This window comes from Pseudonaja textilis, chromosome 2 (genome assembly GCF_049901715.1).
Source record: "Pseudonaja textilis isolate UNSWEBS1 chromosome 2, rPseTex1.2, whole genome shotgun sequence".
NCBI lineage: Eukaryota > Metazoa > Chordata > Lepidosauria > Squamata > Elapidae > Pseudonaja > Pseudonaja textilis.
Window position 1 is genome coordinate 211054672 of NC_141991.1, and position 15984 is coordinate 211070655.

The 15984-nt window shown below is 33.2% G+C and overlaps 1 protein-coding gene across 9 annotated transcripts in view; it reads right to left on the bottom strand.

The window, feature by feature from the left end:
- Positions 1–15984, bottom strand: part of FER (FER tyrosine kinase) — a 129555-nt gene that overhangs the window by 57952 nt on the left and 55619 nt on the right. For 6 of the 9 annotated variants that reach the window (XM_026719697.2, XM_087926980.1, XM_087926983.1 and 3 more), the window contains 2 exons: positions 2450–2554; positions 962–1165 (listed from right to left, as the gene is read on the bottom strand). In XM_026719697.2, coding sequence (XP_026575482.1) covers positions 962–1165; positions 2450–2554 — 309 coding nt within the window. The remainder of the gene's footprint in view (positions 1–961; positions 1166–2449; positions 2555–15984) is intronic. The other 3 variants (XM_026719707.2, XM_087926986.1, XM_087926985.1) reach the window with 1 other exon arrangement.

The window sequence follows — 15984 nt, forward strand, 5'->3', positions numbered from 1 at the left end:
GACAATATAGAAACTCTCCAAATGTTGTCCAGAAGAGCTCCATTCTGACGAATTTTGTAATAGAAGGAGCAAGCCTCAATTTTAAGGGGAAGCTATTCCACAGGAGGCTGCAATTCAAAAGTTGTACCTCCTGGCCTCAGTTGCCATCACTTCTTTGGACCTGGCGTACCATCAAGTGTTTCTTCTGGCATGAATATACTGCTTCAGCCAATTATAGGAAATGGTGCTCCTGGAATTACCAGGCACAAGCCATACAGGCTTTACAAGTATACATGTGAAAGACCAGCTCTTTGAACCACATTAAAAAAAAATACTGGCAATGAATGTAGGGACTAAGACACATGTATACTTGGAGGTAAAACCCAACAATTACTGAGAAGTTGTATTTTGTACCAATTCCTTTCTGAATGCTCTTGAAAGGGCAGCCTCTTGTAGAATGTACTGCAGTAGTCTTGCACAGTAAGGCATTGGCAATTGTAACATTTTCCTATTTTGGGGAGTGGGGGAGAGTTCATTATCATCTTCAGAAATTGCTACATAAGGTTCTGGACATGAAGTTCAATAACTGAAAGAACCAACTGAAAAAATAAAGAACTGCACTGCTCCAAAAAATTAGATCAGTACCTTTTAGGATAAAAATAGGAACTGGCAATCGTATAATTCTAAAGATCTCTAATTAGAAATTAACAACAGAGCAAAGAACATATCCTATGCACCAGTTCAAAGGTAGAAAGATTACTACTGAAAACTACTGAATCCTGAATCAAATGCACAGAACAGTACTTGTGGCTCATAAGTGGTTGATAATGATTTCTTAGCTTTAAAAAGCAGGTAAGTAACATAATGCCTAGCTGTGCATAATTATTTAGCTATCTAATATAATTTATATAAATATAACTAATTATGTAGCTATTGAAATCAAGTGCACTTCAATCACTTAAAAAATCAAAGTCAAACTTACATCAGCATACTGAATGATAAAATGTCTCCGTTGCCCATCAGAAAACACAGAAAGGACATATTCACCAGGCTTTCCATGGCTCTCTCGCACCAAAAAGTCCCCTTGCTGTTTTAATAGCTCTTGAGCTTCTATTCTTGGGATTGCCCCATGATACCAATCTTGTTCTGCCAGGGGTTTTTCACTTGCTGATATTACATCAAAAAACTTAAAAGAAAAATATGAAAAAGAATGATTAATATAATGCCAAATTTGAGAATCAAGTTACTATAATTGTTAAAGGCACTGGGCTAAAAATGGAAGACTGAATTGAGGTCTAATTCTGCCTTAGGCATGAAATTAGCTGCGGCCAGTCACCTTTCGCAGACTGTGAAAGCTGACATAACAAACCCAGACAGAAACTAGTAGGCCAATAAACCACATTGTTTATATTCACTGGCTATATGTTAAAGATAATATAAATAGCATACTGATCTAGTAATAAGAGATAAATAATGAGAAAGTCATCCATTTATTGAAACATTCCAATATCAATGCTGCATTTTATTCTGTCTGTCTTTGTCTTTTCAATGTAGTAGGCCAAAAGTGTATAAGCTGTGGTTCTGCTTTTGCTCAGGGCTACTCAGGAAGCTGCCAATGCTTTGCTGCAAACCCAGTGCTGTACACCGTTGTTATTTGCATACTTAATAAATCTATGTTATATCTTCAAAATGATTTGGTTGTTTTAGGTGATCCAGGTTTTGGTTACAACATGAACTAAAATTAACATAACCTATCTGAGAACAAGCTGTTCCCATTCATATTTTCTTATAATATAATCACATCAAGGTAAATCAAATATTTAACAAGAAGTGAGAGCATATGACAGATAAAGGCTGAGATTGGAAAATGATGATGTAACCTATGTCAGCACATCTTTAACTGAAAACCCTGATGAAACTATAAGTTTAATTAATTTAGAAGTGTTAACAGTCAAATAAGGCAGTGGTACAAACATGACAAGCAGATCAATGTCTAAGAGATGGCCCAAATGGACCAATAAATATGTACAGTATTTCTTTTCTGATATTTCATCATCCTTTTGTGTTCAGTCCTGTTGGTCTATGCTTTGATTTCTGATACCAGCCATTAGGTTGATAGCTTGACCCTAGATTATTCTTATGTACTTGGTCCCAGGAATATTCATTTTTTTCAATTATGATTATACTTGAAATTTGATGACTTCCTTGATCACAATAAAATCAATTTATATATATTTATAATCTAAAGTTTGCTTATTAAATAAGTGTGCACCTGTACTTTGGGAGTTCAAACATTTGAATTCTTTAGTGGTGGGTTTCATCTACTGCAGACTGTTAGGAAATACCATTCTCAATATAGGAAATATTATAAACATTAATCAAATAAATCTTCCTGTGGCAAATAACAGAAAATTATGCAGAAAATAGTGAAATCAATTTTTTTCTTAATAAAGACAAAAGAATACATTACCTGCCCACTTACCGATGAAGAGCCTAACATAGATTTTGGTGATCTTATCATACCAGCAATGGAATGTCGAATAGTATCAAACCTGGACACTTTATCTTTTTTATCCTAGGAAACAAAGAGAAGAAATAGTCCAACAGAAAATAAATCAACCATTTTTAGCAGATTAAATAGTTACTGCTAGATAAAGTTTTGGTTTTACCCAAGTTAATCATCAAGCATGAGTGAAAATGGTTTCCTGGTCTCAGTTTTTGTCTAAAAACATTAACATTTTTGAAGTATTTTGCCAAGAATGGATGATGACTATTAAAAAAAATAAAATGTTTTTCACATATTACCAAAATAGTCTCATTTCATAACTCTTGATTTTTTTCTTTTAAAAAACTTAAATGTATTTTATTAAGTGAAATTACATATATTTTGGTTTTGTTTTTCTATTTTCCTAGGAAGTTTTCCTTGGCACTTTTCCACCACACAAAACTATGCAATGGTTTAAATGGGACAAATGGGTTACAGAACTCTCCAAGAGAATGTGGCATTCTGATTCTGATAGATTGAATTCAAGAGCAGAATACAAAGCTGAACAGTACTGTATAATGTATTCAGAAGAAAGAAGCCATATAAAAGGGAAAGAGCAATGGGATTACAGTATATGTAAACAAAATGCAGGCCTGTACTGAAATCTGGGAATTTGAGCATGAGTTCCAAAATAAAACCTTTGTGTAAAAATGCAAGAAAGTAGAACAATACAAATATCTTATTTGGAAGTGCTGTAGATTGCTAATTAATTTTCTATATGTTGTTGGATTCTACTCACTATCTGATTGGCAAATTTAATTTTGATTAACTTCTTCCATATCTTACTTTTTAGGAGTGCTTTCTTCTTATACTTCAATATATGAGTGTTCCTGCTTAAATAGTGGAAATTGTTTTTCATCCACACAAAAGATTGCAAAATCAACCCAAAACAATGCAGTAGATTGTTATTCTTGACACTGTCTCTTAATAATGACCTGATCACTACATTACCATAGATAGTGTCTAATTTTGCTTCTAGGTCTTCCAGGCAATGGACTGACCAGTATATTTCATGCACCTTAGTAATGCCAAGACAAAAGGCCTTTTTTTCATAAACATGAATTATAGGAATAATTAGCAGCTACATGTCTAAAGGGGGAAAGATTATTTTCCCCAAACTACTTCAAATAATGCATTATTACATTCACCAACATTCTATTTCTTGACTGTCGTCTGTAAAACAGATGACTGAAATAATATCCTTAACCCTTATATTTAACCTGGCTTCCTTTAGTATATATATTTACTGCCTTTTTAGATATTAATATTTACCTAGTTAAGTATTTTTAAAAACTAGAAAGCAAAGATGTTGACAAGTGATAATTTGCTAATTTTAAGATGGACAGCAACAGCGACTGTCAAAAGTACTAGCAAATGTATGAAACAGATTGACTTGATATGTGAACAAACATATCAGTTAGAACAAGTTAGATATAGGACAATACTTCTCAATTTTCTGACCTAAAAATTGTCTAGAAGAGTGACTATATTCTTACAACAATTACCATCTGCTTTTGAATATCCTCACATCAATAATTTGATATTTATACATACATACATTCATACATACACACATACACACACACACAGGCCTAGGATAGTAGAAGACAGCTTTACATAAAGTCTTATAATAAAAGCCTTATAGGCATCAGAAAAGACAGTAAAATGCAAATCAAATAGGGCAGATGGAATTTGACATCTTTCAAAAACACATCCTTTAGGCGTTAAAAAATTCTGCTCAAGGCATAAATGTAAGAAAATTGTCAGAGAAAAAATACAAAAACAAGTATCTTGGTAATGCCATTGGTAATTGCCAACTGTAATTGGTAATTGCAATTATTATGATTCATTGATAAAAATGGTTTGCTTTACTTCGTAAAAATTATAGTATATGCCCATATCTATAGACTCCTTTTGCATTGGGTTCTTATTAAGAGAGTCAGGGATACTTAAAACTGAGTCAGACAAGCAATATATAAAAAAGAAGGAATGAATAATATAGTGTGCTGTCCCAAACCAATAAATTAACTTATCATCCAAAAAGTTTACACATTATGAGGAAACTAGATTGGAATATGTACATATATCTATGCAATCCTCCTAAATATCCAAGATGAGGAATGAACCAGAATTCAGTTTCTTTTTTAATAAATACTAGATTGTTATTTGTAAACCAGGAATTGCAGCTTAATGAGGTTTTGAAGTTATCAGTCTAGCACACAAATTGCTAAGATAGACCAGGGTCCCCAACCCCCACTACCAGACTGTGGCATATTCACAACCAGGCAGCACATGCAGCGGGCTGGTGTGCAAGCACAGCTTGACGCGCACAAACAAAGGGTCGGTGCCAAGCCGCAAAGGTTGGGGACCACTGAGATAGAGGATATGCAGCTGTCCTTGAAGAAGGTATTCAGTATTTGTTAAGTAAGCCTTGAAAGGCAGAATGAAGTCAAAAAGAAATGCCATAGTGCTCTGTCTTGAATCAGTTTGGTGTAAAGGTCTATGTCAGCCCTTCAAAATTCTGTTGATACACCCTGAAATAATAGAATTCCAATAATCCTTGTGACATCTATTTCCTATTCTGTCTTCTTTGAAGGGCTGACAAGCAGCACAGAAGATGGGTATGGGAGAAACAGATGAAGGAAATGACTGAATTAACAAGTTTTGTAGAGCCACAATCCTGCTTATGTACATACTTCAATATTATGTCTTATTCCATTCTTAAATAGCTTGTGAATAAAAATTTCTAGCTCATTGGAGATTTAAAATAGACAGTTTGTATAAAGAAGTCAAACTAGGTTAGCAAATATGAATCACAACATTCTTCTTGACTTTTAACATTGCATTTGCTTATATATTTTTCCTCACAAGAGAGGAACAAGTTAGAAAACATATCATATTAATTTACTTCTTAGCAACAATTCAGCTTCCTTCTCATATTAACTGCTGAAAGGACATCAATCCAGAGAACAGTTTGTGTGTGTGTTGTAGGGAGGGGGAGAACACTATTAATTGCCTGGTATAAACCAGAAATTTATTGAATAGTTCTTTGGATATATGGGCAGTGGATTAAGTGGAGGAGGAAAACTGATTTAAAGTGGAGGTTCTATCTGCAGTAGAGGAGAAGTAGTTGTTGAATTAAAGAGTAAACCAAATGTTATCTAAATTAATTCTTTAACTTGGGATATTCTGTATCAATCTCAGTAGCCTACTTGGATTATAAAATTCTCTTCCTCTTGTGAAGAGAAAAGAGGAGAGTTGTTAAAGGAATCACTGGCTGTCAATGTAGCAGATTGTAAGAAAAAGGACCTAAACTTCAAAGGAAGTTTTGTGCTTCTTAAATAATCTTGAATTCCTAAAATAGGGAGATTAATTTCCATTTCTCAAACCATTCTTGTATTATCTTTAAAAATAATTATCTTTTACTCTAAACTACCTCTTTCATACCAATAGTATGAGAAAGCAGAATAGTTTTTCAGGAAGTTTCCAGATGGCATTTATTCTCAAACTCTATTGAGTCAAAAAAAATATTCAGGATGCCGTGAAGACAATGTTCCTAAAAGCCAACTGTTACATATTAAAAACAGCAGCTTTAAAAGAAGATGTTTCTCAAATATGCAAAAATTCTAATACCCAATAAAAAAGGCCCTGATGTTGATTTATAATAATGCATCATAATGCAAGAAAAACTTTTCAGCTTACATTGTAAAATTGGACAATCAAATAGTTGTGGACAGAGAAGACAGTAAATAAACTGTTCCAATTGATAGTGGAACTTGGAATGTTCAACTCTAACACTCCAAGTTCCACTTAAACAGAATACTATAAACTAAAGGAAGTCAATTCATTTCATGTAAATATCCTGCTTGTCCTTTTTCAACAGATACAGATACTTTTGTGAACTTATTGTTTTGCAGTCCTCTACTTTTTAAAAAGTGTTTAAAACTTGGTCAAAGAACTGATCAAAGAAAAAGTAAGTATATGATTATTATAAATTACAAATTGATTCTACATTTTGATATATACATTATAAAATGCTGAACAAAATTTAACATTTTGTTTAATATTTCTTAAAATATTTTTCTCAGAATAACATTAGATAGTTAATAAGTTACGGAACCACTGCTACACAGCTACTCTTCATAAATCCTATTCACATAAAATAATTAAACTACTCCAAGATAAGCAAAACAAAAATATGTAAAGTAAAATTATGATAACGCCTAAAAGGATTCAAATTTAGGTGATCTATCACTTTATTTTACAGTTTTTAATCTTCTCACTGTAAAAATATATTTAAATCATAGATTTCACCAATATTTTCCAGAAATCAAAATGGCTATGCAGAGCAAATGGAGAGCCAGTTTATTTATTGGAGGAAATTGAGTCCTTCTTTCCAGTATTTCCTTTGCACAGACATTATGGAAGGAACTGACAGCTTAATCTCAAAAAACTATATCTCTACAAAGGTAGTAACTCATTACAATTCTGGACATGCCACATAAACTGCATCATTTAAGTTTACATTGAGTAGTAGAACTTTTGAACTAGAGGTACTTTTGAAATGTTGTGTGTTATCAGTGCGCTAACAAAATAGCTCCATGACATACCTGTACATTCACAAAACAACTGCTATAGTGGCACAAAATCTCAATCTGAAATAAAATGGATAAGATTGCACACCACCACCTCTTCTACAATTTTAGCTCATCTTCGCCTCCCACACTCCCTTTGACTTTGCTGAGCTGATCTTATTTTCTATGAATGTCCAAGGATTCTATGAGATCCAGAGTCAATCTTGTAAAATATCAATCCACACTTTTCTTTGACAAGGTTTATATTATTATTTATCAACAAACGTTGAGAAAGAGAAGGGTGTGTAAACATATAGTAAGTTTTTACATGACAGACCTCATTTAGACTGCTTTTTAATTATGAATACAATAAAATGATCATAAACATTTTTGCCTTACTATATTTACCTTTACAGAACAGATTTATACAGTTATTCCCTAGTTTTCTTTTAATATAATAATCATACAACAGAATTTCCCCTTTATTTTCCAAACAAGTCCTTCAAACTTTTTCCCTGATAAGTCCTTCAAATCATTGGAACAGATACGGGGAAAGTTCTGAAGGCTCCAATTTGGAGAGCAGTTTATTTGACCAGTGGATACCATCACTAGATTTAATACAAGTATCACTATAAACAAGCAAAATCTTTAATTTTACCTTTTTATTTACAGACACACACAAACACAGAAAGAATGGCATGCTTAGGCTGCTTTTATAGTATCTGTAATTTATTATATAGAGATAATACTTTAAAAATTAAATGTGAATGCTATCAAATCTATTAAGTTTCAAAAAATATTTTTATTTGAAAAACCATATAGAGACTTGTGCTTTTGATTTACCTAGCATTATATCTTCAACCAAAAAATTAATTACAAAAGATACAAAAATATATTACTTCAATAAATCAACTGAATCAGCTTCTGGTACAATAGTGGAAAAAAATGTCCTTTTAAGCAATTAAACCTACATTAACTGTATTAAAGATTAAATATTATCCTTATAAAAAATTGAAACAAAAAGAAATATGCAACCTCTAGAAGATTAAAACAAAACAGATATTTCTGGTAAATAGGCAACAGAATTTATGATGCATACTTAATCAGCATGTATATGACAAATATTTTTAAAGTCTATATATGTAATGTTTTTCTGTAATTGCTGAGATTTCATAGTACTCAGTATAGAATCTTAAACTGCAGGCCATGAGTTTTTTATAATGAGAAATGTAAAAATGCAAGCTGATAATGCTTATGTATTGTGATATTATAACAATAGATATTTTATGAAATATTTAAATATTGGGTATTATATATTTAATCTATAAATTATAATTCATTTCTGTGCATGAACAGTCTTACATTTTCTAACCAAAATGTAGAGTTTGCTAAATAACAGTATTTTTAAAAGCCGTGGTGGCACAGTGGTTAAAATGCAGTATTGCAGGATACTTCTGCAGACTGCCAGCTGCCAGCATTTTGGCAATTCAATTCTAAAAGGCTCAAGGTTGACTCAACCTTCCATCCTTCCAAGGTAAGTAAAATAAAGACCCAAATTGTTGGGGGCAATATGCTGATTCTGTAAACCACTTAGAAAGGGCTGTTGAAGCAGTACATGTCTAAGTGCTATTGCACTTATTCCAGCTTCAGATGTAAGCCCATGAAATGGAATGGTGAATTTTTTCCTATGTCTATTATTAGTCTATTTTTATTCATCTGAAAATTAGTCTTAAAATATATATATGTTTATTGGACCAGTGGACACCATCACTAGAATAGAATAGAATTCTTTATTGGCCGTGTGTGATTGGACACAGAAGGAATTTGTCTTGATGCAAATGCTCTCAGTATACATAAAAGAAAAGATATATTCATCAAGAGTCAAGAATCATAAGGTACAACACTTAATAATAGTCATAGGGTACAATAAGCAATCAAATCATACTAGGAAACAGTCAATATAGATAGTAAGGATACAAGCGACAAAGTTACAGTCATACAGTCACAAGTGGGAGGGGATGGGTGATAAGGAGTGATGAGAAGGTTAATAGTAATAGTAGTGCAGACTTTGTAAATAGTTGGACAGTGTTGAGGGAATTATTTGTTTAGCAGAGTGATGGAGTTTGGGAAAAACATAAGTATCACTATAAACAAGCAAAAATATTTTAACTTATTTGTATATGCACATATTAGTGGCCCTATCTGCTACTCATGACCACATTAGAATTATGTGCATTATTTGAATCCTATGTGATTATATCTGACATCCTAATTTCCTTACAGCACCCTCAGAACTAGGATAATACATCATGTTTGACTTCGTGGTTTCTATAGTGCTGACTCTTCACAGGCTATGAATTTAATCACTATAGATGACAATTAAATTTTATGATTCAATGTCTTGTGTGGATCCAGCTTTTTGGCTTATTTAACTAACTATGGATATTCACTGCTTTCACTGGCTTTTATTCTCTCCCTCAAAGGGAGAAAAATACCAGAATATACTTACTGAAAAATATTCGGAATTGATAATTTTATGCAAATTTATTAGAGTAACAGTAGCAAATGAACTACCTAAGCACACCATAAAAATAACCACACAAATCCAAGAATCCACTATATAAATCAGTGGACAAATTTCTTTTTACCACTTCATGTTATTATTATTTTTAAAACAAATTTTATTCAATTTTTTACATAAAAACAAAAACCTCAAAAACCTCTTTTAAGTGGACAACATATTTCAGGGTCATCACTTTTACGTACAAATATGACAATAGTTATACTTTCATATATGCATACTTAATTCTATTATTACCTTTTCCATTTCAAACTTTTAGAAAGGAGGAAAAAAAGAAAATTAATCCTAGTCTCTTACATTCATCTCAATCAAAACATCTTTTTGTTTTATTTATTTCAAATATAACCCTTTAATATTTATTTTAAAAATAAAAATAACAATATGTTTGCCTAATAAAAAAAGTTACCAATGTCTCTCCTTCCTTTTAATAGTCTGTATTAGCTTATTAATTTAAGTATTTCTTTAATCTGCCATATTTTCTTTCCATCACACATTCTTTCTATAGATTCTAGATAAATACAAGTTTTAACACAAAAGAAAAAGAAACAAGTACAGGTTTCCCCCCTTTTTACTGTTTTGAGTGTGACACCTCAGTGGTTAAAATATACCTTTTATTCCCTCATCTTAATTCCCAATAAACCATTATTTTTAAGTAGTTACAATAATAATCATTACATCTTTTCATTTGGATTCTGCAACATATTTCCCCCCCTTAATTTTATTTCTAATTTCAAAAGAAGTAAAAGGGAAAAAATTGACTATTCAATTTCTGGTCATTGATATTAACTTCATTTTTAAACATCTCACATCCATTTCAATTATTACAATTTCTTCAATAAACCTTAACTTTCTTTTAAGAATAAAAATAAAGATATAAATTCATCTAATAAGAGTTATCAGTATCTATCCCTCCTTTAATAATCTATATTACCCTATTTTCTAAGTATTTTTTTTAATTGCAAATATATTCTTGTTACCCCGTCACCCTGCAGAATCCCTTTTAATTCATCAACCATAATCTCTGAAAAAATGATTTTTCATCATTTACTATTTCCGTAGTTCTTTATTTCATGCACCTGTTTCTTACTGCCTCTCCTCCCATTCTTTTCTCATTCCAGTTTATATCCCTCTCTTTCTTGATATCTTCCTTTCCCCTTTTCTGCTGGATCTTTCTACCTCTCCTGATTTCACAGGTATTCCCCTTTTTGATGACCTTCTTAAATCTCAACTTTTTAGCCTTCCTTCTTTCCTCTTGCTTTTGTAGTGTTTTTTGTGTTAATTGTCTATTTAAGATGGCTTCTCCTTGAATCGACTCCTCCTCCTCTAAAGTTCTTTCTTCTTGTTCTTCAATTGCCATTTCCATTTCTTCCAACACAGAGCAAAGTGATTCGCCTCTTTCCTGTAGTAGTTCTCTCATATTTTTAAGTTCCATTTTTAATTCCCAAAGAGTTATCATCATTACACACTCTTATATTTTATAATCGTTGAAGTCCACAAAAAACACTTTTACTTTCCTTCTTTCTTCTTTCAATTTTCTAAAGTTCTCAGTTGTTCCAGCCGAGGGTCTATACCAAAAACGTAGATCAATCCCACAATCAGTCTTTCCTTGCTTCTTTCTTTATTCTGGTTCAGTTTTCACTTTCTAAGATTCTTACTTTGTTTCAATATTTTTTTAACATTATATCAACACAAGTTCATACAGAAACAGGATGCTTTCCCTTTTGAGTTTTTGTCAGAAGATGGCACCTCTCCATTATACAAAGTCCTCACCTTTTCCCCCTATTTTTTTATTCAGGGTTTTTTGAACCTCAATATTCCAGTACAATCCAGTCTCCAATTTGTAAATCTTATTGTTATTATTTTTTGGCAATCATAAATCCAGCTTTATTTTATGCCTATTTATTGCCAAAATATTTTAGTCCAATTTAATTAAGTCTTTAGTTCCGGCTTCTTCCTTTACCGGTTCGAAGCCCCGCTTAGCTGTCAAAATTATTTTCTTATTTTTTTTCCCTGTCCCTTTGTATTTCCGCTGCTCACTTTTCTTTTCTTAAAAGTTCAATGTTACCTTAATCCCGGGGTACTTTTTGTTTAGTTGTTTCGCCCCATTGTCCCAGTTCAGATGTTCAGATGTCCACCTCTTTCTTCCCTCCTGCACAAATCTTAGTCCAGCTGAGTCGTCCTCTTCGGGGTGGCCATTTCAGACCGCTTCAGTCGTCTTCGGAGGGAAAAAGACCAAGCCCAGGAGGGGAGATGGGGCTCCCCTCAACCTGGCTTGTGGCTTCCCCTTATTCCACTGCCCCTCCAAGGCAGCTTCAGCTCCTAATCGCAATGATTGGGGCTCTCCGACGAAAGAGCACGGACCATAGCCACAGACAGTCATGATCTACAGTCCGTCAGCGAGGAGGGCTCAACCCTGAAGTCTTATCACTCCATGTTATTGTGGAATATATTGGGCAAAGTGGATGGGCAATATATTGGGCAATGGATAGAAAGCAAACTGCTTGTCTGTTAAAGTAACAATATCATCTGTCAGCTTCTTGCACATACCAAAAGAGGGAAAAAATTAAAAAGTAAAAGTATTGTCTTTCAAAGAATATATTCTTCTTACCTTAACTTTTGTGGATGCTGTATATGAGGAAAGTGGCAGAGATTTGGTAGTAACAGACGAAACCATAGGTTCAACGTTTTCACATGTAGTACAGAGTCCAGGACCTGGTTTATCATGTAATGCTGAGCATTTGTTGCATTTTTGAGCCATAGTGAATAGCAGTACTAAGCCAGAAATATATAACCTCTCAGTATGCTAAACAGATTGACCCAAATATGAACAATATTTAGTTGTGAGATAGCAATCTAATATACTGAAAACAATTTTGTTCAGTTTTGGAATAAGCTGGCATACTATCTTCAACCCAGAATGTATTTGATCTCATAGGAAGGCAAGCTGGATTACTCTATGCTACATAACAAAAAGTTTGCAAAGTGTCACATTTATTTCTTCTATTTATAGGCTGTTAGGAGCCCTCTTACTATAAAAGTTATCAACTATTTACTTCCATTCTTATTCATAAGTAAACTCTTTGACAGTACTCAAGGTATCATTGAAATGATTCCATTTTGTTAAGCAAGCAAGCAGCTATTAGGCAGCTGTTTCAACCTCCACTCTTTAGCTCCAATTGTTGAACTGACAGAACACCCCAGAAGCTGACAGTTTCCCTGTGTCACTTTGAATATAAGAATTCTGCAGGTGAGAATGCTTAGAACACTTGCATGCATTCTGCTGTGATGAATAATGCTGTAGTGCCACAATATATCCTGAACAGCTAGACAAACTAATACATAGCATTAAGCAACTGTACCAATTGTACTGAGAAATACTAGCTGAAACAATGTCTTGATTGACTGAAGAATTAATTCACAGCAATGCCACTTCCAAAATCAGTATGTGGTTATCAACAGCCACTCATTGTCACTGGTCATTCTCTTACCTCTACTTTTAAGCCCAATGTATCAAGGATAAAGCAAGCAAGAGATTAGTATTCTTACTGCTTAATCATTTGGAAAAGGCACTGAACAGCAGCACAAGGAGGCTTCACAGAATGGCAAGGATAATCCTACTTCCCCCCTCTCTATATCTTATCCTATCCTATCCTATCCTATCCTATCCTATCCTATCCATCCACCTATCTATCTGCTCCCTCTCTCAGGAATACTTTCAGCCCTGCTAGGTAGACCAGACCAGGAAATCAACTTTTATTGAGATTGGTTATAGTAACAAAATCTTGCAACCTCTTCTTCATTTTTATACTCCAGTGACTTATGGAAGCACCTGTCCAAGCTATTTCCAAATATTGTCTCATACTAGATTTTTAAAAAGTGTTTTGGTTCCTTTTTTGCCTTGGAAAATAATCCTGCATATCTCTATTAAGTTTTCTTCCTTAATCTCTACAACTATACACTAATGAACCACCAAGTCCTAGTGGGATCCATTCCAGAGTTCTGAAAGAATTTAAATGTGAAATTACTAATCTCATAGGAAAAATATGAACCCTGTTCCTCATAGGGCTTCATTGACAGAGGACTGGAAGAAAGCCAATATTACACCAGTTTTTAAAGAGGGAAGGGAAATAGGTGAAATTATAGCCTCGTCTGTTTAATATCTGTTCAAGGCAAGGGGGTATAAATGATAATTAAGAAAAATAAGGGAGTTTGGTAAACTCACTGAAGGCAGATTTATCAAGTAATATCTGTTTGAAGATTCAATACAATATCTGTTTGAAGATTCAATACAAATGCCAGTCCTAGGAGAATAATGGTGAGAGAACAATATGTTTCTACCTCCCACTTGTGAAATGTTAGAAGCATCTGGCTAGCCATTGTGAGAAAGATTGCAGGGTCTACTCTTGTGCTCTTAAGACTCAAAGTCCTATTTCATATCTGGTGATGCCAATGTAGACACAAAGAGTATGAAGACCCAATAATTCTTCTCCAAAATTGAAATTAAACACTGACCAATTGAAGTTATAACTTCAGTTGAGTTGTTTGTCTGAATACTTATGCAATAAGAAGAGTTATAATTGCACCAAGTAAATCATAAAAAGGTAGTATCTGAAGCAGGATAAGTGGACTCTTACTTTAGGATGATTTATATTATAGAAAAAAAAATTAAATTGAGATTTGAAATTAATATATTTCTTGAATTAGTAAGTTTGGTTGTTTTAACAAATAAAATACAGGTAGTTCTCAATTAACTATGGTAACTATGGAAATTGGGACTGGCAACAATTTCACTAAACAACATGATAACTGGCAGTTGCGGTTGCCGTCAATAGGTCCCAAGCAGTTAGTGTCTAGTGATCACCTGATTGTCATTTATAGCCACCTACTGTTCCCCACTGACCCTGCTTGTCAGAAGCCAGAAATGAAGGTCACAAATAGCAATCATGTGATCAAAAGATGTAATGAATGTTGTAATTTGCAAGTCAATGTCCAAATGTCCAACTGCAATCATGTAACCGGGAAGATGTTGTGACAACCACAACTATGAGGAATGATTGTAAGTCCTCTCATTTATCACCATCATTTGAAGGAGAACTACTTGTACAACCTTTATACAACTGAGTACAATCATGCAGCCCACGTATATTTTCCATGCCTATTTTGAGACAAGAGAAAAGTTTCATTTTGGCATTCAATGTATTTTACAAATATTCTAAGCTCCATCACATGTTTTAAAAGTTGATACCACAATCCTATGCACATTGGTTTCAGAGCAAACATTATTTAAAAAACTGAAATTTAATTCTGTGTGACCATGCATTAAATCTGTATAATCATTCAGAAGTTCCCAGAAGCAAGAGCCGTTTGTGGCTTTATAATCTACTAGGAAGGAATATCTATATCGCTTGGCAGAAATAAAATTAAGAATTTAAAATAAGTTCATAATTAATTTCATTTATTATAAAATAGCATGTTTCATGAAAAACATAAAATCTCACTGGGCATAAAACACTATGAAAAGAACCTTCTACTGCCATCCATCCTTAAGAGTTCATTCAGAAAAAGCTACACATTGATAAAAACTAATTTTAAATAGTGTTTTTCTTGAAGTTAAAATACAAAACTAATACAAATTGAGAAACTCTGAACTGCCTGAAAAAAGCAAGGGACATTTTCCAACATTGTGTGGTGGGTTATTAGCCTCAACGTACAGCAGGTTAAGAGCCTCAGACTGTATCCTATAGAAATTCCAGATGCTTCATCTGACAATCTGACAGTGTTGAGTGCACTTGGGTAACCACCCTGGGTGTTTTCCTAAATGCTTTTAAAGAGTTTCCCATTTTGTCTGTTGGCAATATTATACTGTTGAAACTCTTGTCTGACTTATGGAATAAAATGAAAGCTTGTTGCACTACTTTTCCAGAGTACTATTGATCTGTAAAGCACTAAGCAGCTTAAGATACGACTTTCTGTGTGACCACTTCTCTTTATACAAATATGTCTGGCTATTTACTTCTAAAAATATCTTTCTGTGAAAGACTTGCCTATCTTGCAAATTGGAGAGAGTATTCTCCTTGTTGTTCCCAGGAGATAAAATGTCTTCCCTCTAGAGATAATTTTGCCCTATACTCTATTTAGAAAGTTTAGTTTAAATATTGTTCGCAGTAATTTCTAAGCTTTTGCATTTTAAATAACTTATTAATTTCTCTGCTTTTCTGAACAAAAACATAAATATATATATAAAAATTAAAATATATTTCAAGGTAATATAGAGCCTTTTGAACACAGTGACACTTACAGGGGAT